At 47.1% G+C, this 26,405-nt stretch overlaps 1 protein-coding gene across 3 annotated transcripts in view; it reads left to right on the plus strand.

Annotated features, from left to right (window-relative positions):
- The window catches only part of COPZ2 (COPI coat complex subunit zeta 2), a 200,147-nt gene that overhangs the window by 71,214 nt on the left and 102,528 nt on the right, over window positions 1–26,405 (plus strand). For all 3 annotated transcript variants that reach the window (XR_011283089.1, XM_069634632.1, XM_069634633.1), the window contains exons 3-6: window positions 9,652–9,733; window positions 10,897–10,988; window positions 20,201–20,256; window positions 25,001–25,078. Coding sequence is in view for 2 of the 3 variants with exons in the window: in XM_069634632.1 (XP_069490733.1) it covers window positions 9,652–9,733; window positions 10,897–10,988; window positions 20,201–20,256; window positions 25,001–25,078 (308 nt within the window). In the remaining variant the exon portion in view is untranslated. The remainder of the gene's footprint in view (window positions 1–9,651; window positions 9,734–10,896; window positions 10,989–20,200; window positions 20,257–25,000; window positions 25,079–26,405) is intronic.

Here is a 26,405-nt window from a genome sequence, read left to right on the forward strand (position 1 = left end):
GGAGTTGGTGCTGAATCCATTCTAACATTTCTTTTTGAGACATTATTTTGATTTTGTATTCCTTTAACCCAAGGACGGCAAGGTTAGGTTTTCTTAGTATAGGCTTTTTTTATTTTGAACGTATTTGTTATAGTTTAATGGTTGAGATTACTCCCACTTTAGAGTTGGGGCCAGTTAGGAGTTCAACCGTCCCAATCAAAAGTGTAAATGTTTTTCGAAACTTGTATCCATTGTGTCTGTCTACTGCTCGATACAATGCCTTCCTCACACTACCCATGTCAAGCTGGCACTGATGAGGCCCAACAAGGCTGAAACACGTGTCTGGGGTTGCTGTTCTTACTCTTGTTCAGAAGAGAATTGCGTAGCATTTCGGTGCTGGACTGCGACAAAGACTGATATGCAAATGCATATTTCCCTTCTGTGGAAGGTACAGTGAGCTAATGTGGCCGCAAACTCTCGAGTGGGTACCTTCCCAAAGAACAGGCCATTTTAGCTGTGTTCCTTCTCGCATAGGGGCGCCTATGACTATTTTTGGATAGTCTGGAATATGTGAGTGCCGCAGACTCATTATGTGTCCAGCTAGACCACATTTGTGTTGTGGGGATAGCTGTATTCTTATAACGGAGATGTTGTGCAGTGTGTCTAAAAGTAGTGTATAACAGTGGATGCATGCAGGTGGGTGGCTGTGCGTTCAACTGTCTTCCACACACATGGAGTGTGTTACATGCCGTGTGCCCGGACTGGTTTCTTGGTTTTGTAGATGTGGCGTGGTAGGGATCGAGCACAGCTAGAATAAAAGGGTGACTATGCTTGGAATACAGCAAGGTCCAGTACAGCGGCTACACTCAGAATGCAGCTAGATTCATCTCTGTAGCAACATTCACGTGCAGCTAGATTAATTTGGAGGCAAAGTTAAAGTGCTGATGGCTTCCACACAGGGCAATGCTCAAACTGCAACTATTTCCATCACTGTCAAAAGATTAAAGCGCTGCTAGAGCTAAAGCAGTGGCTACACTTAAATATAGGTAGATTCAATGCAAGGGCTAAGCTCAGTGCAATTAGAATTAATACAGCAGCAAAATTCAGAGCGCAGCTCGATATAAATGGGGCGACTACAAAGCGTGACTTCATTTTGCACAGTGTCTATACTTAACATGCAGCTACATTCTACACTGTGGCTAAACTCAAAATGCAGCTAGATTTAAATGGGGGTGAATTCAAAGCATGGCTAAGTTTAACACAGTAGCTATACTCAACATGCAACTCGATTCAACAGAGTGGCTGTGCTCGAAAATGCAGCTAAATATAACACAGCAGATATGCTAATGCAGCTTGATATACATGGGGGCGAGTTCAAAGCGAGGCTAAATTTAACACAGTGCCTACTAACATTAAGCTGAATTCAAGTGTCTACACCAAACGTGCACAGTGGGCCCCATTACGAGGTTGGCGGAAACCCACCGGTGTCACCGGCGGGTTGCCGCCAACCTGTAGCACAGTTTCCGGCGTCTGACTTTCTAGTGCCAGAAACATTACAAGTCCCAGGGGATTGGGAATTAAGGCGCTGGAAAATATTCGTCCCAATTCCTGTGGAGTACAAGAGGACTCCATGGGAATGGGGACTCGGGAGCACCGGCACCGTTGCTAATAGTGCCGGTGCTTCCGTGGCTACTCAGCTTTCTGGGGCTGATGCGCCCGGGAGGTCAGACCTGCCAGGGGCAACAGCCCTGGCAGGCAGAGTTGTAGTTTGCCGGTCCGGAAAGGGTGCCTGTAAGTGGCTACCAGCACCCTTATTTCTGGGCCGGCAAACTCTGAATGAGGCCCAGTGTCTATACTCGCAATGCAGCTAGGTATAAGGGGGAGGGGGGGTGCTGAAGCGTAGATATATTCAACACAGTGGCTATTCTCAAAATGCAGCTAAATTCAACACTGTGTCTATACTCAACATGCAGCTAAATTCAACAATGTCTAAACTCAAAATGTGGCTAAGTTAAACAGTGTCTATATTCAAAATGCAGATAACTATTAAACATTTGCAAAAACCAGTGCTCCGCATGAGTTGGAACCGTGGTAACACTGTAGTTCAGTACGTACAAGACAGTCATGACATCACTAATACTGTATTGGCTATGCAACAAAATAGTCGTCTTACAAAGCACAGTTAAAGTCAACACAGTGGCGATACTCAAAATGCAGATACATTTAACACCGTGGCAAACAAAATCAAAGAGCAGCAAGCATTAAAGCCGCAGCAACACTATATTTCAGGTTCATACGCAACTGTGTCAAGAAATCAGAAATGCAACACTGACTCATCAACCAAATAGTAATCGCCACTTACCTGGAATTTGCTGCAGACCGCTTTATTGGCCTGGATGGGGTGCCCAGGGTGATCTGGCAAACAGGGGATGGAGGTACAATAGGGAGGTGCCCTTTGCTGTGGCCCTTAGCCGGCTGCCCTGGGAGTTACTACTGAGAGTGCTTCCTGTAAAAGAGGGCCAATCACGGGTGGGTGGGTGCGGCAGATGGGCAGGGGGAAGGAAGAACAGAGGGAGAGGGAGGCCATGAGCCCAATAGTGCTGAAAATTCAAGGGAAACCCGGGATGGAACGGCGGCTGCTTAGCTTAGGCAGTTTGTAGCCAAAGAAGCTAGAAGGTGAGGAGCTGCTCTAAGGAGTGTAGGGCATAAAAGAGCGATTCCCGGGCAGTGCTCTAGGATATTGCTGCTTCTTGGAAAGGAGGGCCAATTACAGATGGGGTGGGCGGGGAGAGGGGAAGGAAGAATTGAGGGAGCAGGAAGCTGTGAGCACAGTGGTGTTGGAAATCTAAGGGCAAGCCGGGATGGAACAGAAGCGACTTACCTTGGGTGGTTTGTAGCCAAGGAAGCTAGAAGGCGAGGAGCTGCTCTACGGATCAGACATTGACAAAACCAATAGATTCTGCTTTTGTATATTGTGAAAAGTGTGTGTGTTAGGGGCGTAGGGCGATGGGGTGCAGAGGGAAGAACTATGCAAAGTTAATGGGCAGGAGTTCCAGAGGGTACAGCTGTGTAGGATCTGGGGATGTCTAGAGGGCTAAAGGTGGCCAGACACCATGCAAAGGATTGGGGCGGCACCAGAGAGTAGGTGCAAGGGAAGAAGGGGTATCCACAGGGTAAGGTCACAAGGTGTTACAATGGAAATATTGCTATAAATAAAGAACTGCTGGAGAAGCATCACATGGGAGGCAGGGGGCATGCCACAGAAAGACGATGCGCAAGAAAGGGGCAAAAAGAGATCACAGGATGAAGATGGCACAAACGGCACAGATGCATTGCCAGTCTATGCCCTGGTGGGGCCTTGGGCCCAGTTACAGCCATCACAAGACTAGGTCCTGCCTCATTTGCCATTTACCGTCATCGTGAGCCCAGACGTGAACTGCTATTGATATATAGAGCCATCCAATACCAAGGGGCGATCTCTTGGCCAGCTAAAGCCATCACAGGCCCAGCAGTGAGTTTGGGACTCAGTAAATGAAGGCTCATTATTAGAGCTGCATTGATTGCTTATAGGAAGTGGTGAACACATTGTACAGTGACGCCAAATGTGTAAAGCGTAGACGCCCACTTACAGATCCAACACCTCTTCATTGCAAGGGTGCTGCAGTGGTGATTTTAAACTCAGATTGTTGTGTTTTATAGTTTTTATACTGCACTGAAACACCACTGTAGTAGTTAGTGCCTAGGCTTGTCCGACAGTTGGTGTAATGTACCCCTACCAGGGGTATCCAGACCTTAGTCTGCAGATGGAAAAGTAGCCATAGAAAGTCAAGAGGCTGGGAGTGTCTCAGACAAAAGGTGGTAAATTGCCGAGAAGATCTGAAAATCCCTGCCTCACCTGGAATATGCCAAAAAAGATGCAGCCGCTAGCGACTGGCATCCAACAGATCACACCCACAGCAGAAGGGGGCTATTACCAGTGCCCGTTCACAGTACTGACCCTGCTTGCTTTTAAGAAAGTGTGAATACTACCTCCAAAAGAGCACAGCAGCCCTGCTGTGACCTACAACTACTGCTCTAATTACAGCACAGTCTCTGTGCAGGAAAACATGCGTATTGTTGACAGAACGTGCATACGTTTATATAGCTGCACATTTTTTGTGGGCAACGTTTTTGCCGACATTTCTGCAGGGACCTTTTTACATTAAACAAGCAGGGGACGCCCCCCGACCCCAGCTCCCCTTGACCCCATATATATGGTCACCATATATATTGTCGCCACAGCCTTTTTCGGGCAACAGTATGTATGGTGACTATATATGGACATCATTACCAGATGCCCTATTGCTGATGCTGAACAACTCCAGATAGAGCAGCCCTCAGAAATGCTGCCCGTACACCTTCAAAAGCACAGAAGCCCTGCTATGAAGATGTGCTGGCGCAGTCCCGTTAAGAGTGTAGTACGCCAGCTTGGAAGTACATGGGGTGATATATTAAAAGTATAGTAGCTTAGATGAGGCTGATGCTGTCCAATTCATTGTATAACCGCGCTACTACGTGCATGTACCATCCTTTTCCCAAATGCCATTTCGGCTGTGACCCACAGACTGCCAGAAGTTGCAGGTGGGACATGCCCATATAATGCAGCCTCTCACTGGTGGCAGTGCATAACAATTCAAGCCTAGCCCTCCCTTAGCCAGGAACCCATGTTGGCATTTGTCTCGCTACACCCGCAACCAGGCAGCCAGCCTAACGTCTTGCCGATTGATGAGCAGACCTTCACCTTCTACCACATATACAAGTTAGTAGATGCCTCCCTGCATTTAAAAATCAATTTTATTTTGCTTATTTTTACCCAGGGATTCCTATCTGGACCTAATTTAGAACCTAACTTTGTTGTGTGAGATTTCAGTTCAGACCGTGGAAAAGCATGTCCTTCTAATAGTCCTCAGTGCAAGACAAGTGTCCTCTTTCTTTGTTTTTTGTTTCTTGTAAGTTACTTTCTATGAGTATATTATTTACGGTTCACATGGAGACCATGCTAAAGGCAGAGGTGCACACTATAAACCCAGTAACATAACCGTATATAACATCATTAATTTGAACAGGCTACACCCTTTAGGGGCCATTAAAGTAAGCCTTATTGTAAGCACGTATCAAATATATAATTCAGGGTACAAACTGAAGTGGGAGGAAGAAACATTAACTTCAACAGCTCTTGCTTGACCATCTGTTGGACTTTTCAAAAACACATCTCAGCTAGTCCTATTGCAAAGGAATGGGGACAGCAGATCTGTGGCAAACCTGCTGTAATGGAAAAGGATATGTGCTCCTAATAACACCATTACCCGCCCACAGCATATGCGGCTATGAAGGACGGTGCGTTTGCTGCTACCCAGAGTGCTGGATTTCACTACATTGTGTCCCTGTGAGCCTGAGGAGAGCCACAAGTAGAGAGTGATTCACAGGCAAGGCGGGCTGCTTGAAATGGCGGAAATTAATAGCATTTGGTGTTCCGCCCAGCCCTCCACCCTCCGCCCTCTCTTCCCCTGCTACATTGCCCACAGCTCTGAATGACTCAATTATTCAGGAAGCTGTGTTCTCTGCCATCAGAATTATTTTAATATGAAACACTTTCCTGTTGTGTATGCAGTGGTGTATTTAGCGTCTAAAGGGGGAGCACCTCATTCCTTGACTTGGAACAGTGTGTATTCATCCAAAGAGAGGGTGCCTGTCCCTCAATGCCAGGGTCTTGCTACAAGATTTGTTCACTGGAGTCAGGGTACCAATACTGTCTAGGCCGACCCTAATCTTGGGAGGCCTAAAAGCCAGATCTCTCTATTTCCCTGGTGTCGTAGGTGACCTAAACCGTGGTAGCCTTATGGCCCTGTTTTACCCTTCCTCGGGTGTCAGTCTCTCACTCTTCTTTACACTCCCTATGCCTCTCACTCTGTCCCTCACGCCTCCCCCTATACCTTCCTTCGCCCTCCTGGTCTTAATCGCTTCTCTAAGCTCTCCCGTTTCCCCTCTCCACTTCCCTTTTGATCTTACTCTTCTTCCTGACTCTGCCTCGCTACTGTCCTTCCCTCCTAATCTAATCTCACCTTTTTCCCCTGCTCGCTCCACTCCCTCCTAACTCCTGATCGTATTCCTTTCTCTCCCTTTTCACCTTCATACATACAACAAATTGGTACCACTCTCTCAATCCCAATGCCCTATCATCACTCTCTTTAAGCACCCTAATACTCTATTCCAAACACCCCTCCATCTCTGCACACTCCTCTCTGATCGCCTGGTTCTCCTTCATCTATTCCAACCTCATCAGAACACCCCTCACTGCAGACTGTGGTTTATAGAGCCCTCTCATTTCTTCCTAGAAACGTATTTTAGCGTTGTTTGGGTACTTGGGGTCAACTGTTTTCCTGACCAATCTCTCATTTGTCGATGTCCAACTCTGCCCATCTCCTCCCCTTGTGTCTGACATTCCTTCTGGGCATCTTCATAAGGGCCTTTAGCCCACCTCCTTTTTAGCCTCCACTTCCTTTCAGTTTGCCATGCGGTCTCAGGCATAATTTGTCTTCTGTTCCTCTCCTGTATTTGGTATGTCACTGTCCACAAAGATTTTGGGGAGTGTTCCCAGGTCTCCTCTAGTGCTGTACTGCTCGCTGCTGGGGCAAGCTCTGCTGCCGCTGGTTCCCTGTAGCATACCTGGGTAATCTGTGGTAGGGGTCTTCCACTCGGCTCCTCAATGGCGGATGAAAGCCCATTTTCATTAAAGCAGCCACTTCTTTTGTCCAGGCCAGGTCCTCGCCGTTGGACACAGGTGCATTATGGTATTCGTAGTCCTTGTTGTTTGTGTGACAGGGCCTACTTTCAGGCCCAGTCAAAAGGGGGGGAAGGAGCTTGCCCACACCAACAATGAAGGCAGGGCCCCTCCCTGCCTGTCCTTGCCTGATGTGGCTCTGGCGCTGCAGAGCAAGGCCAGTAAACGAGACGCCAGAAGAAGTGCATCCTAGCATGGGGAGCAGAGAGCGGCACAAAACCAGCCGTCCAATGCTGGAGGACAGGGACACCCACAACGCCTGCTGAAAACGAGAGGGACACCGCAGAGGGCGCTAGGCGTCAACACAACGTCCAAAAATGGAGCCTGCACATCACCACTAACCCAGGGATTTATAGTTAAAAACCAAGGCCTAACAAACCCCACTAAACCACCAGGGAAACCTATAATAGATAAAGGCCTTGAGGCCTGTGGGAATACCAGACTCCTGGGAGCCATTATCAGCTGCGGGTCGGGAATACTGCGAGAAGTGGTCATGGCTTACTAGCCCATATGAAACCTTGGGAAAACCCTCCCTGTCACACCCCTTCAGGGAGTTAGGTTATTGGTTAAGGTAAGTGGCCAATCCTGGGAGGGTGGGGTATTTGAGTGTGTGTGAATGGTTTAGTGTGGGTTAGTTGGGTGAGGATAGGAGTTGGTGGAGGACGTTCGAGAGACCAGAGTGCGGAAGCTATTTAAGAGAGGGGGTCTGCAGAGTATTTGTGAGGGAGTGGAGAGTGTGAGGAGTAGAGTAGGAATAGCAGGGTTGTAGTGGGGGAGGTGGTAGTAGTTGTGGTAGTTGGGGTTAGTAGAGAACAATACAAAGTCTTTGTGAGTGGTAGTGGAGAAGGGAGCGTTGGTGAGTAGAAGCAGCAGAGCGGTAGTAGAGGGCAATATCAGGGTTAAGTACGGAGTAGAAATAGTAGGAGCAACAGAATGGTAATTGCGACAGTGAATGGGAGACTAGGAGTAACTATCAGCTTAGAGTGAGACCGATTATAACAAGAATAGCAAGAGTCAAGGAGGTAGGGTGAGAGGAGAAGATAACTGAGGCAGAGGTAGTTGGAGGTAGGAGAGGTATTAAGAACAGGGGTAAGAAAAGAAGTAATATTGAAGGGTGTAGGCAGAAAGGCGGAGTGAGAGATCTGAGGGACAGTGACGTGGTGGGAAGAGAACATCTGAAGAGACCAGTATAGTGAAGGGTCACGTATGAGCTGGTGTGAGAGAAGTGAACTTGACACTGGTTGGAAGAAGGCGCCATCCCGAACTCCCTGACCTTTAAGCGGTCTAGGTTAGAGAAAGCCTAGGAGCCAGTCAGCCATCGCTTCGGGATGTCCGCATCCCAAAATAGAGAGTGAGAAATGGACAGCCAGGGTTCACCGGTCAAATAGCCAATAGAATCTCTGTTAGGGATGCCTCGGTTAGGGAGGCGGGGACAAGGTCGGGGTAGACCAGGTAGAGAGGGACGGCCTTAGAGCCAACTTTTCCTAAAGACCCGGTAGATCCTGTGAGCCACTTACATCTACAGCCATCCTTTCGGTTGTATAGTTCCAATAAAGACTATTGGAATTAGTCTGAGAGTCGGTGTGGTTCTTTGTGGCGGGCCGCCCTGTCACATTTGTCTTTGGATGTTGCTGCCTCCGGGGATCCATTATCCAGTCCATTGGTTTGAGGAGTGTGGTGCGTGCTGGTAGTTGTAGTGTATTGCGGCAGGATACCAGGCCGCTTTGATCACCATGCTTTGAGCGAACCACTGGAAAGATTCAAAAAAGAGACCTGGCCAGGACAGGGGCTAATGGACACTGTGATGGGGAAAGGTGCACACCGCGTGGATGCGTCGACACATTCTGGAGAACTAGAGACTGGGTCCTTCCCAGACCCCTCGCACCACCTCTGGGATAGATCAGGCTCTGGCCAGGTGCTGGTAAGCCACCTAGCACTGCTCCAGAGGGGTTTTCAGGCCCCTATAACCGGGGCCTATCCATGACCCTGTCACAGTGGTCACATACAGGGAGGGAGTTTGTGTGGAGAAGAACCTGCAGGAAGTAAGGTTTCACTGAACGTTAAATAAAATGCAAAACCAGTTTGCAGCTCAGTCTCCCAGCCAGTCCTGAAGAAAGGAGTGCTGGGGCTTAGAGTGCCTAAACAACCAGACTGGTAACTATGTAACTATATCTGCTTTGTGGCACTGCGAGCGCTAATTATTTCATTGTCATTATTCTTGCACAGTCTCTCTGTGGGTGCTCGCTGTTTACTGTGTTTTTTTGTGAGTGCTTAATGTTCCCTAGTGTTTTTTTTACCTGCACCATCTCTCAGGGCTCAGTATCCCCAAACAATCCCTGCGCTTGCTTTGCTTTCCTGCAAGATCTGTGCTCAATATTCCTGAGGGATCTCTGAGATGGCTGAACATTCCCACGTGGTTTATGTAAGTGTTCGCTATTGTGACGCAAACTCTGCGAGTGCACTGTACTCCCACACAGGCTGCAAGTACTCCATCTCCCACACAACCTCTTTGGGTACTCGCTATTCCTGTGTGGTCGGTTGAGTGCTTAGTATTCATGCTGGCCCTCTGAGCACTGTATTTCTGCATGTTATTTTTGCGAGTACTCGATACTCCCACACAATCGCCGTGGGTGTGCAGCATCCCGGCATGTTACGTTTTGAGGGTTCAGTATTGCTGCAGGATCTTTCTGTGAGCACTGAGCATTCCCACACAATCTCTGCATGTGCTTTGTGTTCGTTCAGGATCTGGGTGCTCCAATTCCCCGCACGGTCAGAATGAGTGCTCAGTATTTCCACTATGGCAGGTTTTTTTATTTATTTTTTACAAGATTCCTTTTTCCTTTTTTCCACAGTACTACGATGACAGCTTCCCATCAACTAAGGAACAGACCGCTTTCGAGAAGAAAGTCTTCAATAAAACCTACAAGACGGACAGTAAGGAGCTGAAGGCCGGGGTAAAGCTGGTCTAGAGAGGGGCTAGTGTTGGGGCATCGGTGGAAAGAAGAGCATGGTTCTAGTATAAGAGGGAAGCATGAATGTGGACAGAAAAGGAATTGGGGCGTATAGGTTGAGGTTTTGCTACAGGCAGGAGTTTGAGAAAGTTAGTGGCAAACGAAGCAGGAGTGGGAGCATGCAGGGTAGAAAGAGGGGGTACACTTAAGTTGGAGAAAGGGGGAGCGCAAAGAGTACGATCGGTCCAAAGAAATCCTGGATAGCAGCTGAGTTTGCAGGAGTGAGGGCACGCCAGGGTTAGGAGAGCAGCAGAAAAGGCTGTGGGGAGGGTCCGCAGTGGGGGTGCAAAGTGAGAAAAGAAGAGCATGGTGAGGACGTGGAAAGGAAGACCAGAAGGTTCAGAGATCCATGAACCTTAAAAACCAAGATTTGAACAACCCACCCATCGTGCCTTCTCACTGTATGCCACATAAATTGGGATAAGGCCCCATCATTATTACTATGTACCCCACTACCTCTGTTTAATTGTCTGTACCGCTAGAACTCTCATGAATGATCAGTAACACTGAACCGGTTAATGCTCTTTGACCCTAGACCGGTTTAATGGTCTGTGCTTTTGGACCTCAAGTTAATGACCTATAAAATCAGATCTTGCATTAACACCTAGGACCTCCCAATTATTGATCTGTACTGATGGATTCGATTTTAATACTTTTACCCCAGGACCCTTGGGTTAAGTATCTACGTCTCACCTTAATGCCATGCGCTTCCAGTGAATGTTCTGTATCCCTGAACCTCGTGTTAATGCCCTCTATGCCTGGATCCCTAACTAATGCCCTTTACCGCAGGTCAGTGGCATTACCCCCCTGAGTTAAGGTTCATGCCCTGTACTTCTTGCTAACACCCTATACCCATGAACCTCGGGCTAATACCCTATACCCCTGGGCCTCAGCTGAACACCTCCCGTTTATATCTTTAGGAATGTCATAGAAATGTTCCTTCTTTTTAAATGGCAGCACACTTTCGGCAGTCACTGGATCTGCAGGATACTCCTAATCATTAATGAGTTTCCTTAATTGTGAAGATAATCCTCACCGGGTCTCCTGCTATCTATACCCTGCTCAGAACCATCTTCTCCTCCATAGGTGACATTGCCTTTCTGGACGGGATGACCATTGTATACAAGAGCAGCATTGACCTCTTCCTGTACGTGGTTGGAAGTGCTCAGGAGAACGAGGTGAGGCACGAATCTTTTAATGAATTAATTCATGTATATGCAAACTGCAAAGATGTGCGATTGTCCCATGGGATGGGTTTCTCGCTGTTTTCTTTCTGAAGGCAAATAGTGAACACTAGCATTCTTATCAAAGGCATCTATGTGTATAGTATGGGATGAGTTTACTTTCTTAGAAATGTAGCTTAGTACTTGCTGATAACTAGTAACTAAATAGGCTTTTGGTAGCTGATCAATGCATCTGGTAATATGCAAATGGGTAGGATTGTCAACGGTGTCGCAGTGGAAGACTGAGTGCATCATTTTGAGTCTCTCTATGCGCTGTTCACATTGCAAGTCAGATGTACAGTGGCAAATGAACTCGACAAGTGTAAGACTTTGGACATTACTATATCTCAGCCATATCTTATTGAGCTAATTGGCAAAATCAGTAACTCAAGGGCACCTGTTTTCCTGTGTCCTGTTGCAACAACTGCAAGATGGGCCAACAGTCAAAATGTAATACCCAAGTGGCAAACTGGATTCAGGAAGGGTATGGGTACCACTCTGAACTGTATGCTACTCATATGCATACAGGGGCAAGCTTGGTCAAAGGGGAGCAACCCATTTATCTGGCCACTATCGACCTTGCTGCAGCATTTGATGTGGTCGACGGATCATTGCTGTGGCTTAATCTTCAGAAATGGGGTATTCCACCAGCCATATGTTATGACACTTGCCCCTGGCCCTCACTGGCAAGTCAGCCTTCCAGTTAGGGCCAGGTCAAAGGCCTTAAAACCTCATCCAAGACTCTCTTGGAGTCAGTCCTGGCGCCTTTGCCGCCAGGCTCATAACCATCATGAAGACCAACATTAGAATGGGACTATTTACTTGGGATTATTTAACTTGTTGGGAGGTTAGGGGGGGTCAGCCAACATGGAGACACACACATGGCTCAGTTACAAGGAAGTGAGCTATGCGGTCTAGTCTATTGGGCGTGGCAGGCCTGGGACTACTTTACCTGAGACTATTTAAACCGCACCCAAACAGCAGAACATGCTTTGCGTTATTCTGCTGTGGGCAGCGTAACGCTCACCGTGTCCAGTTCTTTGATGCCAGTTTACCTGAAACCAAGGACCTGCAGAGAGAGAAAGAACACTACGAAACCTACCTGGAACAGTATCCTGTCTTCAATCCATCGCCGACTTCAGTTCTACTCACCTGAAGGTACGAACTCCATCATCCAGCACCACATGCACCCTGGAATACCATAACCTGGAAAGAGGAGAAAGAAAGACATCATTAGTAAGCGTTTACTCCCGTTTCCTCCCGAATGAAGAAAGCCACACAATTCTTACCTGGTTAGTCATCTCCTGGTCCGTATCATTGCTGGAACATTACGGCGCTCGGCGAGGAACATTGCAACCTGCAAGGAGAGAAAAGACACAGGTTAGCAAAATAAAAAAAAAGGCAAAACAGTGCCGCGCATCGCGCATTACTCACCGGACAGCATCGCGCACACCGTACTTTTGCCTACCGGCCCATGCTCATCTTCAAACTGCATGACAACACCAAAATGCCTTTCCATACCTAAAAGGAAAGAAGCAAGACATTATTATTCGAACTAAGATGACCTTAAGAACTGCATATAAAGAATGTAAAGCAGCAAACCTACGGAGTTGCAGCAGGCCTAGATTCCCACAGGGGGGCTTGCACCAGTGAAGTAACTTGGTCGCTGCTCGCCCCCCCCCCCCCCACATCTACGCGCCCCTGCCACGAGGAGCAGGACGGAGAAGCCACCTTTTACAATATTAAGGTGAGGAGAGGGCCTAAGGGGGGAGGAAGAGTTGAGGCCAAGGGAGGTGGGAAAACATAGACAATCTGGTATTGAATCCAGCACTCCTATATTGCAGACCCATCTTTAACCAGAGGCCTTACCAAGGGACCGGGAGAGGGTTTGAGAGTGCAAATCATCCAACCAGGGCTGGGTGGCGTCCCCGTGGATACCAGGTGAGCGTAACGGCCTATTACGACTAATAGTTGCGCTCGATAGTCACTCAACGGTACCAATAAGCCTGAATCATCCAGGTTTACTGTCTCGCCCAATCAAAACCTACAGAGGCGAAAGGCAGGGGTGCGTTTTAGCCCCCTGCCTATATAATTTGTACATGGCAGATTTAGACCAGCATTTACAGCCGGTGGCTCTTGCAACTCCAAAAATATCTATCATACGATTGTTATGGACGGGCTACGCAGATGACTACAGTCTTTGATAATAAACCTATTGGCCTTCAGCAACTCCTGAATGAGTTTGCCGCCGTTGCAAAGGCTAATTCCTTAACATTGAATCCAGTAAAGACCAAGGTGATGCAGCTCTCTTAATACCCGGAAACGGGTCACATTCAAGTGGAGGGTACCGTCTGAGGGGTGGAGAGGATGGACTCTTTACAATATTTAGGCTTCAAGATCAATTCCAAACCCTTGCACACGTACAATCGAACATGGCTTTTATTGAAGGCCACTAAATTGGACTACCGATTACAGAGGGTGGATTGCAAATTCGGTACGTTCTCTTTATTGCCTTGTAGGTGTTTCTATGACGGTAAGATCGTTCCAAAATTTTTACGGGATAGAAGTTTATCAATCTAATACTAATTGATTATTTGCCATTTTTGGAAGCCTCATTATGGAAAAGGGTCCTGCATCTTCCACCCTCCACTCTGCTTTCAATCATCCGGTATGAATTGGGGATCCTTTTGTTGCAGGCAAGAGCATTTTGGCGCTACTTATCCTTTTATGGTAAAATGTCAACCGCATCAGAGAATTCATTGATTGGGGATCTTAAACAGACATGCAAACGAGGGGAACTCTGTCCTTTGGCAGGGTTAAAGATGCTGGCACAACTCCTTTTGACTGAGTCGGGATGCTCTGTCAGATCTCGTTGGCAACCCAGATAAAAGAAGGCATTATTTGCAGCAAATTGGTATAACGCCATCGCAGAATTTCATGCATACCTATCCCTAATCCATCTCAAATAAGACCCCAAAAAAAACGGGGAACATTAGCCCCATACTTATCAATTTATGGCAGTAAACGGGTATGATATACTTTTCTTGGATTCCGGTTGAATTTGGTTCATACAAAAGAAGTTCTGTTGGGACACAGACTGTCAACAATGGACACAGCCTTCTGTAGATTCTGCAACGATGAACCAGAGACAGCTAGGCGTCTATTGCTTATATGTGATGCAACATTAGGCTGAGAGCATTTCACAAGTATCAAAATCAGAATGCAGTATCAGCAGAATGTATCTGGAATTATTATTTGTCGGGTTCAACCACACTTATTGTAAACGCTCTCATCTTGTTTTGATGTATTCCTAAATGGGAAGGATGTGTAGTCTATTTGTAAAATAGAAGTATGAATTGTTGGAAGTGGTTTATGACTTGGGTTGATTTTTGTTTGGTGTAAACGCAGCTTAATTTTTAGGTGCTGTTTACATTTATTATTATGTAAATGGAAAGATGAATTCATTGTATGATTCGTTTTAGTTTTTTTTTCCTTTTTTCTTTTTTTTATTTCCTTATTTGTTTCTCTATAGTGTCGTTTTTTGGCACATACAAGGTTTAATTGAATTTTAACCAATAAAAAAAAGAGAAAAGAAATATGGGAACAGGGAACAATTAGCTACTATTGTAATGATAATAGACTGCTATTATCCGCTTGTGATAGATTGGCAGAACCTTTTAAAGAGGAGGGATTCCAGACTAGGCAAGGTGGCATGAGGCTGTGCAATCGCTCATTGAATAAAGACATCAGTTGAAGTCTACTGTGTGAAGTTTGAGGCTGGCAGGTTGGAATCCTGGTGATGCTGTGGAAGCGCGTATGATTTCATCGTGGTGGTGGTGGTTATATAAGCAAATGCTCATTTCAACCTGGTGGGTGGTATATAAGCACATGCTATTTTCGTTTTCTCGATTTGCTGCCATGTTTACAGTTCTTTCCCAAAATGTGTCTTGGTTATGTATAATTCCAGAGGATTCATAGTTACCAGTATTTTATGACATCATTCGTGTGAAAAGGGGAGAGTTAATATTCAATATTTCACCATGTTGTTGAAGGCTTTACCGTGAAAGGTTCTTGGATTCTGTAACCTGTCCATTTCTCCCTATTTCTCTTTGCAATAAAAAGTCATCTTATGAAAGCCTAGCTATTTACAGAGGATCTCTCTGTTTGGCAATCATATGTAATTGTAAATCTACGGCGTATCATCCATTCATGAATGGTCTACTGTTTGCACAAATTAAAGAATGTTGCGGGTGGGGACAGAGAATGCACTTCTAAGTTGGTGAGTGGGAGAGTCTCTGCTGTACTGGATGCAAACCCAAGTTGCTTTCTAAGTTGGATGTTTGTGTGTAGGTGTGCCATAGAAATAGCATTGGCAATGTGAGCAAGGAGTGTTTGCACCACAAATCCTAGTCATGGTTCGTCTGCACTGACGCGCTCATTTCGTGTTCAACGCTTATCATGCTTACATAAGTGGGCTACTGTTGGCACAGTTCTTGAAATTGTGCTCAGTAACACTGCCAAGGTCAGCAGCCGTGGTACGCTAACATTAATTCACCAGACTGGCCAAAAAGCACATTGCACAACAACAGAGAAATGAAAATGTGTCTCCGTTCCAGCAGCCAAAAAGGATTGCCTTTACTTCGGGCTGCATTTGACTTGATGCGTGCAGTACAGAGAATTCTGACTTGCCAACCTGCAAGCCTTTTCTCTGCCCCCTCCCATAGTATTCCTTGAGTAAAGTCATATGCAGCCCAAAGTAAAACCAATCTTTTTTGGCTGCTGTAACCGGGAGACCTTTCTTAATTTCTCTGTGTGTTGTCTTGTGGCTGGTATGCTGAATGAATGTTACAGTAGCATGGCTACTGACCCTTTCATGGTGACCACCATATCAGGACCTGACCCGCAGTAATTCCAACACAGTTCGTTTTTTCAAATCCTTTAAATATAAGGCCGGTAGGGGGAATCTGGGAAGGATGAATAACTCGATAAACCCTCCTCGAATTTGAATCTTCAAAATTGATAGGTGCCTCCATGCTGGGGTAGAGATATGTCACTGTCTTGAGACGAATGTGGCATTTTGGTGTAATCACATTTGTGAACTGCCACAAAGCCAAGTGGATGCCACAAGAGACCCAACTAGAGTATTTGTTTCAAAAGCTTTATTCTGGACTGTATACAATGTCGGTCAACTCAGTGCCAGAATGGCAAAAAAGTCTTTTTATTTCAAAAGGACTTCCCAAAAGTCTGTCGAGGTCTCTCCCTAATGTCACCCAGTCTCTTGTGCAAAGTCACTCCAGTAATTGAGGTTTTGGTGGGGGAGTGTCCTTCCCATGTGGCCACTGGGTGGATAGCACTGTTAAAAGAGCTCAGGTTCTCATGTTGCAGCTCTAGGCTCTTCTCTCCTGGGCGTTTTGTACTTTGTGCTTTTCCCATTCTTTATCTCTTCAGACTTCCTCTGCCTCCTTCTGTCCTCTTGGCTGTTTAACTGTTTCACTCTCTTGTTGCATGGGCTTCCTTCCCTCCCACTAGGTAGGGCGTGTGATGCTGGAAATGCATCAGAGGGACGGGGCCTCCGTATCCTTGTCATTTACTGCTTTTTATTGTATGTTCTGTCATGTTTTGCACGCGGGTGTTCATGTGGGACTCCTGGCGGTGCATCTCCCTCTCTTGGTTTGGTGAACAGACCCATGGGATCCCCTTATGGCACCCATGGGTAGGGATGCAACCCTGTGCCCCTAGTGTATGTTTTTGGGCACCTGTACGTGACCCACAGAGCAGGATACGGGCTTGTGGCATCTACGTGCTGAATTGACTGGTGCCCTGAGCGTCCTCCATTTTGGGACGCACAGGCCCTGTCATTGGAATCGGTAGATTCCTGAGGAGACAAAATGGCCTCTTGCGTTCCATCGCCCGTTACCTTGATCTTTCCGAAGTCCCGGGAAGCCCTGACTCTGTCCCTGCCCTCTGACTGGCTGTTGGGTGGAAGTTCCATATATGGTAGTTTGGGGAAGTGCTGACCAGACGGGCTGGAGCCTTCCCATTGACCGTATGTTGTGGGTACGCCTGTGGGTGGGACCTGGGTGAATGGAGTGTGTGACGAATACGCATTCTATACTGTGGGTGTCTAGTATCTGGTGGTTGATACAATGACTGAGACAGCCCTGCCCGAAACCGGTATGAATGCAGCGTGGAGTGTTGAATGGCTCAGTACTTGTCCCAATACACATAACTTGTTGTGAGTGTCTGGAGAGGAGTGAATGGCCTGAATGCACTATGCACCTGATTGGTTGCCTGCCTGCATGAATGCCCTTCGTAGTGAATGGATGCTTAAGTGTGACCCAGCAGAATGAATGGAAGATCAACAGTATATCTGGGGACCTCTCACTGCTAGGAATCGTGTTCAGAGCTGAAGACCAAACTACAAAGAGTAACTGGAGTGAAACTGACGCTTGACCTTGAAGCCCTGCTGGAAGAGAAGAATTGCTGTTGCTCTCCTTCACAATCTGAAAGCTGCTGTGTCTCCAAGGACTGACCCAGAAAGGACCTGGTAAGGCGCCCTCTTCCCGAGCTACAAGGGACCATCGTGCACCAGCTGACCTTTGCCAAAGCTCCCTGGTAGACAGGCCTTCTACAGGCTGCCGGCCCGATACGGGGACTGCTGCGGGACTCCAAGGAGAAGCACCCGGACTGTTGTCCGCCACTGTCGACGACCGTCGTCACCGACTGGAGCCGCCGTGCTCCCGTTTGCTTAAGAAATTCATTGATCCAAGGACGCTCTCGTCCTCATCGTCGCTGCTGTATCCTGCTGGAGAAGGCCTGACTGTCGACGCGGCGAGGAGCATCCAACTGGTGGGTTTCCGCCACCCAAAGACCACAGAGACGCTGACGACCTTGCTGGGTCATAGTTCTTCAAACTCTTTGCGGTCCAGAACTATCGACACCGAGGTGTCCCGCACCCCTTTTCCTTGCAGGACGTTTACGCTTCCCCCGTCAATGAACCCCGCTAGGAACAACGCGGCCACTTCAACGTCGTAGCTCGACTGGTTCTCCATTGGACGTTCGACGACCCGTGACTCCTGCCTTAAAAGGGAGGGCACTCAAGAAGGGCTGTCTATTTCCCCGACGAGGAACGCTACAACGCCAAGGTACTTTGGGGTTGCAGAACTATTGGAAAGTCTAGTGTGAACAATATATGGACTGGGCTTGTGATACATCTTTGCTTTACAGGTTGCCCAGGTGGGGATGGGGGGGGGGGGGATCACCGCACAGAACAGGGTCTAGGTAGCGGGACCAGTATTCTGCCAATTGTTCAACCATCTTGCTTTCATTCCTCTCTCTACTGCTGGTTTCCTCTTTATTTTGATCTGTGTGTCATTCTGACCGTATGCACTTTAATGCGATCTGATAACGTTAGTGGTACCACTTTAGAACTGTATATATTTACCATTGTTGATTTTCGGAGTACAAAGTGAGTTATCGTGATAGTGTATGTGACCTTGAATATTGTATAAAGACTGTGTTTTAACTGATACAGTGTGTGGACATTCCTTTGTGGGTGGTTTGGGACTACACTGTACTTAAGAACCAGCCGCATCACCTCCTGAGAAGCTAGGCCTTGATTGCTCGACCACACACCAATAATAGAGAATCTTGGCTGGGGTTCTCTGTGCCTCTCCTCGACCATATAGAGAGCGGAGGTACAGACACCCCCCTCCAGTCTTTACAGGGCATGTGGCAAGGACTTGCAGCTGGATGTCATAATCTTCCCTCTCCAAGGATTGGTTGGGTTATCCAGGATTTCCGTGCCCAGATCTACCTGCCCTGACTTTAGCGGCCTCGCTCTAAATGTGAACTGAGCCTCTAAAAGGCCAGTAAGCAATCCTGGATCTCACTGAATCACACAAGTGTGCTTGGATGCACGCTCCATGAGTGGAGCCAGATCGAGCCGTGTCTGATCTGTGCGCCAGTACTCATTCACTGAGGTAGTGGACAGCTTGTCTGTCACTACTAGCTTGTACCTTGGTAAGCTTTAGCTGGATATTATAATGGTCCTTTTAGTGCAGGTCCTATTTTACTGGATCCACGGATTCCATCAGTATAATATCCTGAATCTGTTTTTTTTGATTGGGGCAGTAACATAAACTAAGTGGTGGTCCCCTTGACTTGGGGGGGGGGGGGAGGGGGGGTATAGGGATGGGGGGGGTTTCAGGAGAATTATTTGTTCTTGCGTGTGTTTGTCACTTCAGTGTATACATTCGAGACTATTTCAGTGACTGAATGAGCAGGTGTACAGGATGCATGATTCCTCATTGTTCTGGTCCTCGGGACCCTGTATTCTCTTGCTTCCACATGGGTTCTGCTGCCATTGTCTGATGTATAGTATTGGTGTATACCCAAGCAGCAGTTCCATGCATCAATTCCTTCATGGAAACATGTTGGTTGAAAGACCTGCTTTCTTCTGGTAACTTTACTGCCCAAGACTTTTATGGACAAGTGGGTGACAGGGCAGAGTTGGATACATAGAGTAGGAAGGTTTGACAACAGCACAGGGTTGGTGAATTTTTAAGACCGTTGTAAGGGGCTATGTGAACAATAGGTAGAATGGGACAAACGCCTTCCACTGTAGAGGTGATCAGGTTCAGGAGTTATGCTGACGGTAAGAGGCTTGTGAAAGTGTTTTCCCAGCCTCCTCCTGCCTGGCAAGGTGGACATCTCCTTCCTGGCTTAGATGGTCCCTTCTGCTGGGCCCTGGTGTCCCTCACCTTGGTCTCAGAAATTCTTTCTCCTGGGGTCTCGCTCCCTTTCTCCTGTCTCTGGGTCCTTTAGAGCGTAGTGCTGTTGTATTTTGTTTTGGGCTTGCAAGAGACTGGTGAATCCTCTTTATCTCCACCTAGCTCTAGAGGATGGCGCCGGAGGTTGCAGCTGACCCCATTTGTCCCTCCAGTCCCATCACCCAGCCTAAAATAGTGGTATTTGAGTGGTTATATCCATTTGTGAGGCATTGTTGGGAGTGAGAAGGTATAGTAATGTGGCAATTGTCATAGGAGGGAGCAGGTGTACATGCGTAAGCTCTCATGGACATGATCAGGCACACTTTGTAAATTATGGTAGATGTAAGAAGAAATGTGCAAGACAGATTGGTAACCGTCTCTATTCTTCTCTTGCAGTTGATGCTGATGGCTGTGCTTGGCTGCCTTTTTGACTCTCTCAGTCACATGTTGCGGTGAGTGTCACCAACCATGTAGTCCTATGAACAAGGGTCTGTCACATGATTACCAGGATTTCCTCTCACCATATGTAACCAGAACCTCATCCATGGAGCACTGATCAGCCATAAAATCCAAGTTTCCAATGGAGCTTTGTGGGCCACACGTACTACTTAGCCTTGATTGCCCTCCTCTTATCCACTCACTGTGCCTTGCTTGCCCCTCATACACATTCTAAACACACCCCTCTGCTTGAGCAGATGAATCAGGGTAGTGGTGTCCCATTGCCCTTACAGGTGACAACAGCTACCTACACTACGGTGGGAGACCCTGGCGATAAACAGTGGGAGCGTCAGTAAAACAACCTGGAGGTGGTCCTAGCACAGAAGACCTGACTCAACACTGAAGTGAAGGTAGCAGGAGGACACTGGGAGCCCAGCTTGCTCTTCTAGCAAATCCCAACTGAAATGTGTCCAAACTACTGCATACTCCCAATATAGCAAGATGAGTGACTAAAAAGGCCACAATGAAGGGGGATTCTTCAGCAGGTAAGAAAACCTGCTTCTTGCAAAACAGAGCAACAAGAGAGAACGCGGGACTGGAAAAACCCTTAAGTACCACATCTCTCAGGGGCTGGCCAACGCAGGAGGGCACTAAGGACAAAGGAGTCAGATGGCCAAATATTCTGGTTTGCCCTTAGAAATACCACTTAGCCCAGGCTACACCCACAGGATGCTAGAGGGAGAGCCGAGTGACTTCTCCGTGTCTAACCGAGTGAAAACTAACATGGAGGTTTCCATCTTGGCTCACAAAGAGCCCCGTGGGCAGAAAGACCATGTTTTAAGCGTCCATTGTGGTTCCTTAGAACAAAAGCAACCCTAAAATACAAATGGCTGAGAGCAGGGTTTAAAAAAGGTAAATTGGGCTACAAATGCAGTGAAATGGCTTTTACCCCTGGTGAAGCCAAAACTACAGCTGTTCAGGTAAACTGTCTCCTCACACTCCTTAAACCTTGGGGAACTACAACTAGACAGTATCTTGCTGCTGATTAAGGGCTTAAGCGGTGGTGTTGAAGGTTTCCCAGAGCATGGCCAGTGGTTCAGATTTATTTAAAATCTTCCACCCATCACTTTTTTGGTTACATTTTGTCTCCTTATGTTGGAGAGGGTATGCCCAGATGTGGGTCCCTTGCTCACTGCGCCAGAGGGAACCAAGCTGCCCAACAAGGCCGAAACATGTCTGGGGTTGCTTGTGTTTCTGTGCAGAGGGAACATGGCCTAGCAGTTCGGGCTGGGCTGCTACCTTTTGGTGGCAGTACCTGACTGATTTGCATATGCCTGGACCCCTTTTGCAATGGCGCAGACAGGCTAAAAACTATGTTGTGGAAAGTTGCCCAGCGCATTGCCAGTGGTTCAGATGTATTCAAAATCTTCCACCGCTCACATTTTTGGTGCTACCTTTATGGCTTGTCCTAGTGCATGTTTACTGGTGCACAGCGGTCCTGCCCTCACCATTCTTTAGGATCCTGCTAGTTCTGAAAGCAACGTTCCTACGCAGTAGTAGGTTGGCTTTGCCATCTTGGACCTGCATCCAACATGCACTTGAATATGAAACTCCCTTCTAGCTAAGTGACCTTGATCGATAGGCTGCAAGTGCACTTTTTGGAGACTTACTATCAATGAGTGTTCCCTCTGTAGCGCTTTGAACACTCTAACCCTTTTTGTTTGGGGAAATGAGACCTGACATTCCATGACCACCCCTTAATTATTACATCCTCCTGTCATCAATGATCGTAGAAGGAACAGCAATGCGGTCCCAACTGGTCATCCCCGTTCTGCAACAGTTCTCTTCTAGTGAAAATCGGTGATGGTGTGGAAACTCTACATCGAAACCCTTTCCAACACAAGCCACCATTAATATGCAAAACGTAAGATAAGAAGGGGAACATTTCTGTGGAAATTACTAAACCGTGCAACATGAAAACCTAAGGACCGATATCAAATTCGTAGTTGAAGACTAAGCGGAGAACAGATTATATGTGATCATTCGAAACAATACTCAGAATAGCAATGACCGCTTGATGTTCCATCATAACTAGTCCCACCCACTTTCTTTGGGACAAGTACATATGGTTTCTCTATGAAAAGAGGTGTATATCTTAAGGAAGACTTATTGTGCCTTCAATCTCAAATAGACATTTTTAGGGTTCTCGTAGTGTGCTCATCTAATTAAAAAAAAATTGTTCAGAGGACATGATTTAAGGGGGGGCTTGGGAGAAAGATGTAGGGGTTTAAGAGGGCTTGTGGGAAAAGAAAGTTCTTGAATAAGCATGCAAAGTGGTTGTGATGGTCTGTGTGTTGTTTTTTTTTTTTCTTTTTTGCGGAAAGCATATTTATCTACACACAACTGCGATGGTCTTTGTGATGAAGATTGGAGGGTAGCGAGTTCCAGAGGGTGGGAGCAAGGACAGCCAAACGGCAGCTACCAAGGCTTTCCTTGAAAATCTGCCCCCATGAAGGAAGACAGAATCAAAGGATCTGAGATGCTTCAAATTCAGATTAGGCTTGATCGGATTTTTGAGCTATTTTGAGTCTAGGGCTGTTCTATGGGTAAGACAGAGCAATTTGATCTTGATACAAGAGGCAGCGGGGTGCAACCAAACATTGGAGACCAAAGCAACAGCAATACTTTTACGTGCCCTATCTGAAAATAGCATAACAATCGCGGAAGTCTATCTGATACCGCCCAAAGAGCTATTCTGGGTTCCTGGCATGATATTGTCAGTTGTCACCATGTCAAAGCGATGGGAATTGCCTGCTCCCCACCTGGGCTTCATTCATTTACAGCTTCTGCTGAAACGCATGGAGATTTCCTCTGTCAGAAATTGCTTCAGCGCAGAAACTCTTGGTGGGATGGTAGATTTTTCTCTCTGCGATTTCCACTTAATATGATGTTTCTGCTAGATCATTGATTCATATGGAGACCGAAGGTCCCAGTATCTGGGGGAAAGGAGGTGAGCGCTGAATACAAATTCTGTCTTATAAGAGTCTCCATGAGTGTAGGAGCCACTGCAAGCCATCATTCATCTTGATTCGCTGAGCCAGCACCCCCAAAACCAGTCTGGTACCCTGGGTCTTGCTTCTAAGAAATGCTATGTTTTCCTAGAGTCAGTTTTCTTTGCTTTATTTAGGCTTGTGTACAATGCACATGCCAGGGCCTTTCACCAGGAGGAGAGCCAAGAACCAAACCCACAAGACCCTGAGGACCCCAGTCTATGGACTTTCGGCAACCCCTGGGTAATACGTGGAGCAGACCTCCAATCTCCCCAGAGATCTCCAGGAAGGATTCCTGTTCAAGTGCAACCGACATAGAATCCTGCTACACCGGCGCAGAGTACAGTCCAAAGATATGTTCTACGTAGTTCAAATGTGCCCCCCCCCTTCTTGATGGCCATCAGCATTTACAGGTGTCGCTGCACCTATGGGACAAGTGTAAGCCGAGTAAACTTGCATGAATGTTCCCTCATGTCGGTCTGCATGGCCATGGCTGTGCCAGAGCTAATCTCTGGGGACTGTGCACTCTGGAACAAGGCCTGGGTGTGGGGGCTCTTTGGCACACCTCCACCCCTGGTCGACTCCCAACTCTACCTGCCCTGCAAAGGATTAAGAATTGTTCTGCTAGCCATTTTGCATGTGACACCGGCCTGGTGCCCTCTTGGTTGCTGCTCTCTTTCACGTCTTCAGAAGGCTACACATGATCCCTCAGGCAGCTAGGCCGGTCCAGAAGCGGTGATCCCCATGGGTTAGGTACTCTTGGGACTGGGCATTCTGGGCGCCATGTACAAACATGCTCCGGGGATCGGGTGTACAGCTTCGTTTCACTCCACAGCAACCCCTAACATCAAGACGGCAACCGAATACTGTTCTCCAAAGCTTTGCCAATGTTAGTTGTTCCCCCTTCCAGGGCCAACAGAGGTGGGACCAGAAGCAGCACAAGGGTCTGTCCACTGAGCCCTCATTCGTGTTAAATCCCATGTTGATCATTTTTTCACTGCTTTGTCAAATGTTTTTGTTCTTGGAAAAAATGTTCACATTTGCCTCCTGTTTCCTCTACTTGGCCCCTTTTTAGTGAATGGCTTCAAGCAATGCCACCTATGACAATCACGGCTTTCAGAAACTGAGCTGCACTATATACACCTTTTAATGCAGAGGGCATAAGCCCCATTGTTAGTTTTCCAAGTTTTGTGGATTTTCTTCCCTTCTGTCTTTGGTTTGTTTGATACTGTTCCATCTTTGGATTAGCAGTTTCTAGAGTTTTTTTGTTTTGCTTTTTGTTGCGAAGTCATCAAAGGGCACTGGTAAGTCTATTAACAAGTGTTTATTTAGGTTAATAAGGGAATAAGACCCCCAACAACAACAAGGTCTCCCTACAGTGACACAGAAAAGATTAACTGACAAAGTTAGAACGCTGAGATACATTGCAACCTGTATGACCTCATCGGAACTGGAGGTGCATAACATTCCATGCCATCCAGCTCCACTGAGCTGGGTGGCTCAGGCTGCTATGTTAGCAACAACATCATAACACTTTTCAAAAATGTTGTTCCTCTGGCTGGGTCTGGCGAAAGGGGACCTACGATGTAGCAGTACATGTTTGACTATAGTAACATGCATTTAGCTAGCCCTTGCCCCTCAGTTTGTGTTACTGCCCACAGTCATTGTGAATTTTCAAGCACTCACATGTTCTCGCTTTGTGTTTTAGGAAGAGTGTGGAGAAGAGATCTCTTCTAGAGAACATGGATGGTGCCTTCCTTGTTGTTGACGAAATTGTTGATGGAGGGTGAGTTGCACCACACAGGCCAAAAACGAGTGGAAGCAAGGGGACTAACGGGTTTCAGTGAGTTCTTGAAAAGGCAGGAAAGCCAGCAGGTCACTGTGCCTTTTGTATGGAGTCCCTGTGAGCAGAGCAGGAAGTGTCTGGGTCAGCTGTGCAATATAGGGGAGGGTATACTAAATGCATTAAGTGCAGGGGTGTTTTGGTCCTTGTACTTGCTCTAGGTGGTGTCACAAAGTGAGCATAGCTCAAGCCAGCAAGGATTGGACAAGAGGGATTTATGAGTCAACAAAAGGTTTATTTGCAATCTTTTACCAACTTGGTTAAAACGGGAACAGTCTGAACTAAACTAAAGTTTTCAGGATGGTTTCTCCTCCCTCTTAGGTTCCTCTCTGGGTTATTTTCCCTGTACAGTTTCCTCAAGCGTAGTCTTTACACAAAATCACTCCCTTGTCCCAAAACCGCAGATCTCACCTCCTTCCCATGGATCCAGGAATTGGGGGGTGAGGGGGGGCAACTCAAAAGTCCCTATGGGAGATCTATTTCTTTTCCTTGCGTTCCCCTGCTCTTCCTTTCTCTCACTTGTTCTATTGTCTTTCCTTGGTGTACTTTGTTCAGGTAGAGGGATGAATTTGTTTTCCACTCAAGTTTCTAGCAACATCGGCCCATCGTTGTCAAGCAAGGGATAAGGCTCACGTTGGAGGCCATGCCAACACCCAAAGTCCCTTGTGAGAGGTAGGCGGGTGTTGCAGGCCCAGAGGGTGGCCCCCACTGCACTACTTCAACCTCACAATCTGTGGGACTTTGTTCTGATGCACTGGCCTAATATCAGTTGCCAACTCGATGACTTGCTGCGTGCTTGTTGCTCCTTCTGCCTGCCTCCAGTTCACTCCTCTAAGATTGTGTGGGGGGGTGCTACCTCTACAGCTGCAATGTTGTCATTCCACAGCCTCTTCTCTCTTTGTTTGGGGTCTTCACCAACCTTCTTCTTAAGATTCTCCTCCTCTCTTGCCTGAATTTATTTGCCAGCCTCCTCATTCTCGTTAATCTCTTCCCCAACCCTCTCCTTACTCTCCTCAATCCCTTAAATCCTCTACCCCCTCTCTCCACACCACCCTCTCGTCTTTTTTCCACCTCCTTTCTCTTCAACCATACTTTAGTCTTACTTTCCTGCCAGCCCCTTCTCCCTCCTTATATCCTGATTGTACTTGGTGTCTGTACGTATCTTTTGCATCAATGTGTCCTCTTTCTCAGTCCCCTTCTCTTAACTTCTTGGTAATTGGTTTTTTGTTTCCTTGCCCCCCCTATCTTCTGCTTCTCTCTTCTTATCCCT

Source organism: Ambystoma mexicanum, chromosome 13 (genome assembly GCF_040938575.1).
Source record: "Ambystoma mexicanum isolate Mex_15411 chromosome 13, UKY_AmexF1_1, whole genome shotgun sequence".
NCBI lineage: Eukaryota > Metazoa > Chordata > Amphibia > Caudata > Ambystomatidae > Ambystoma > Ambystoma mexicanum.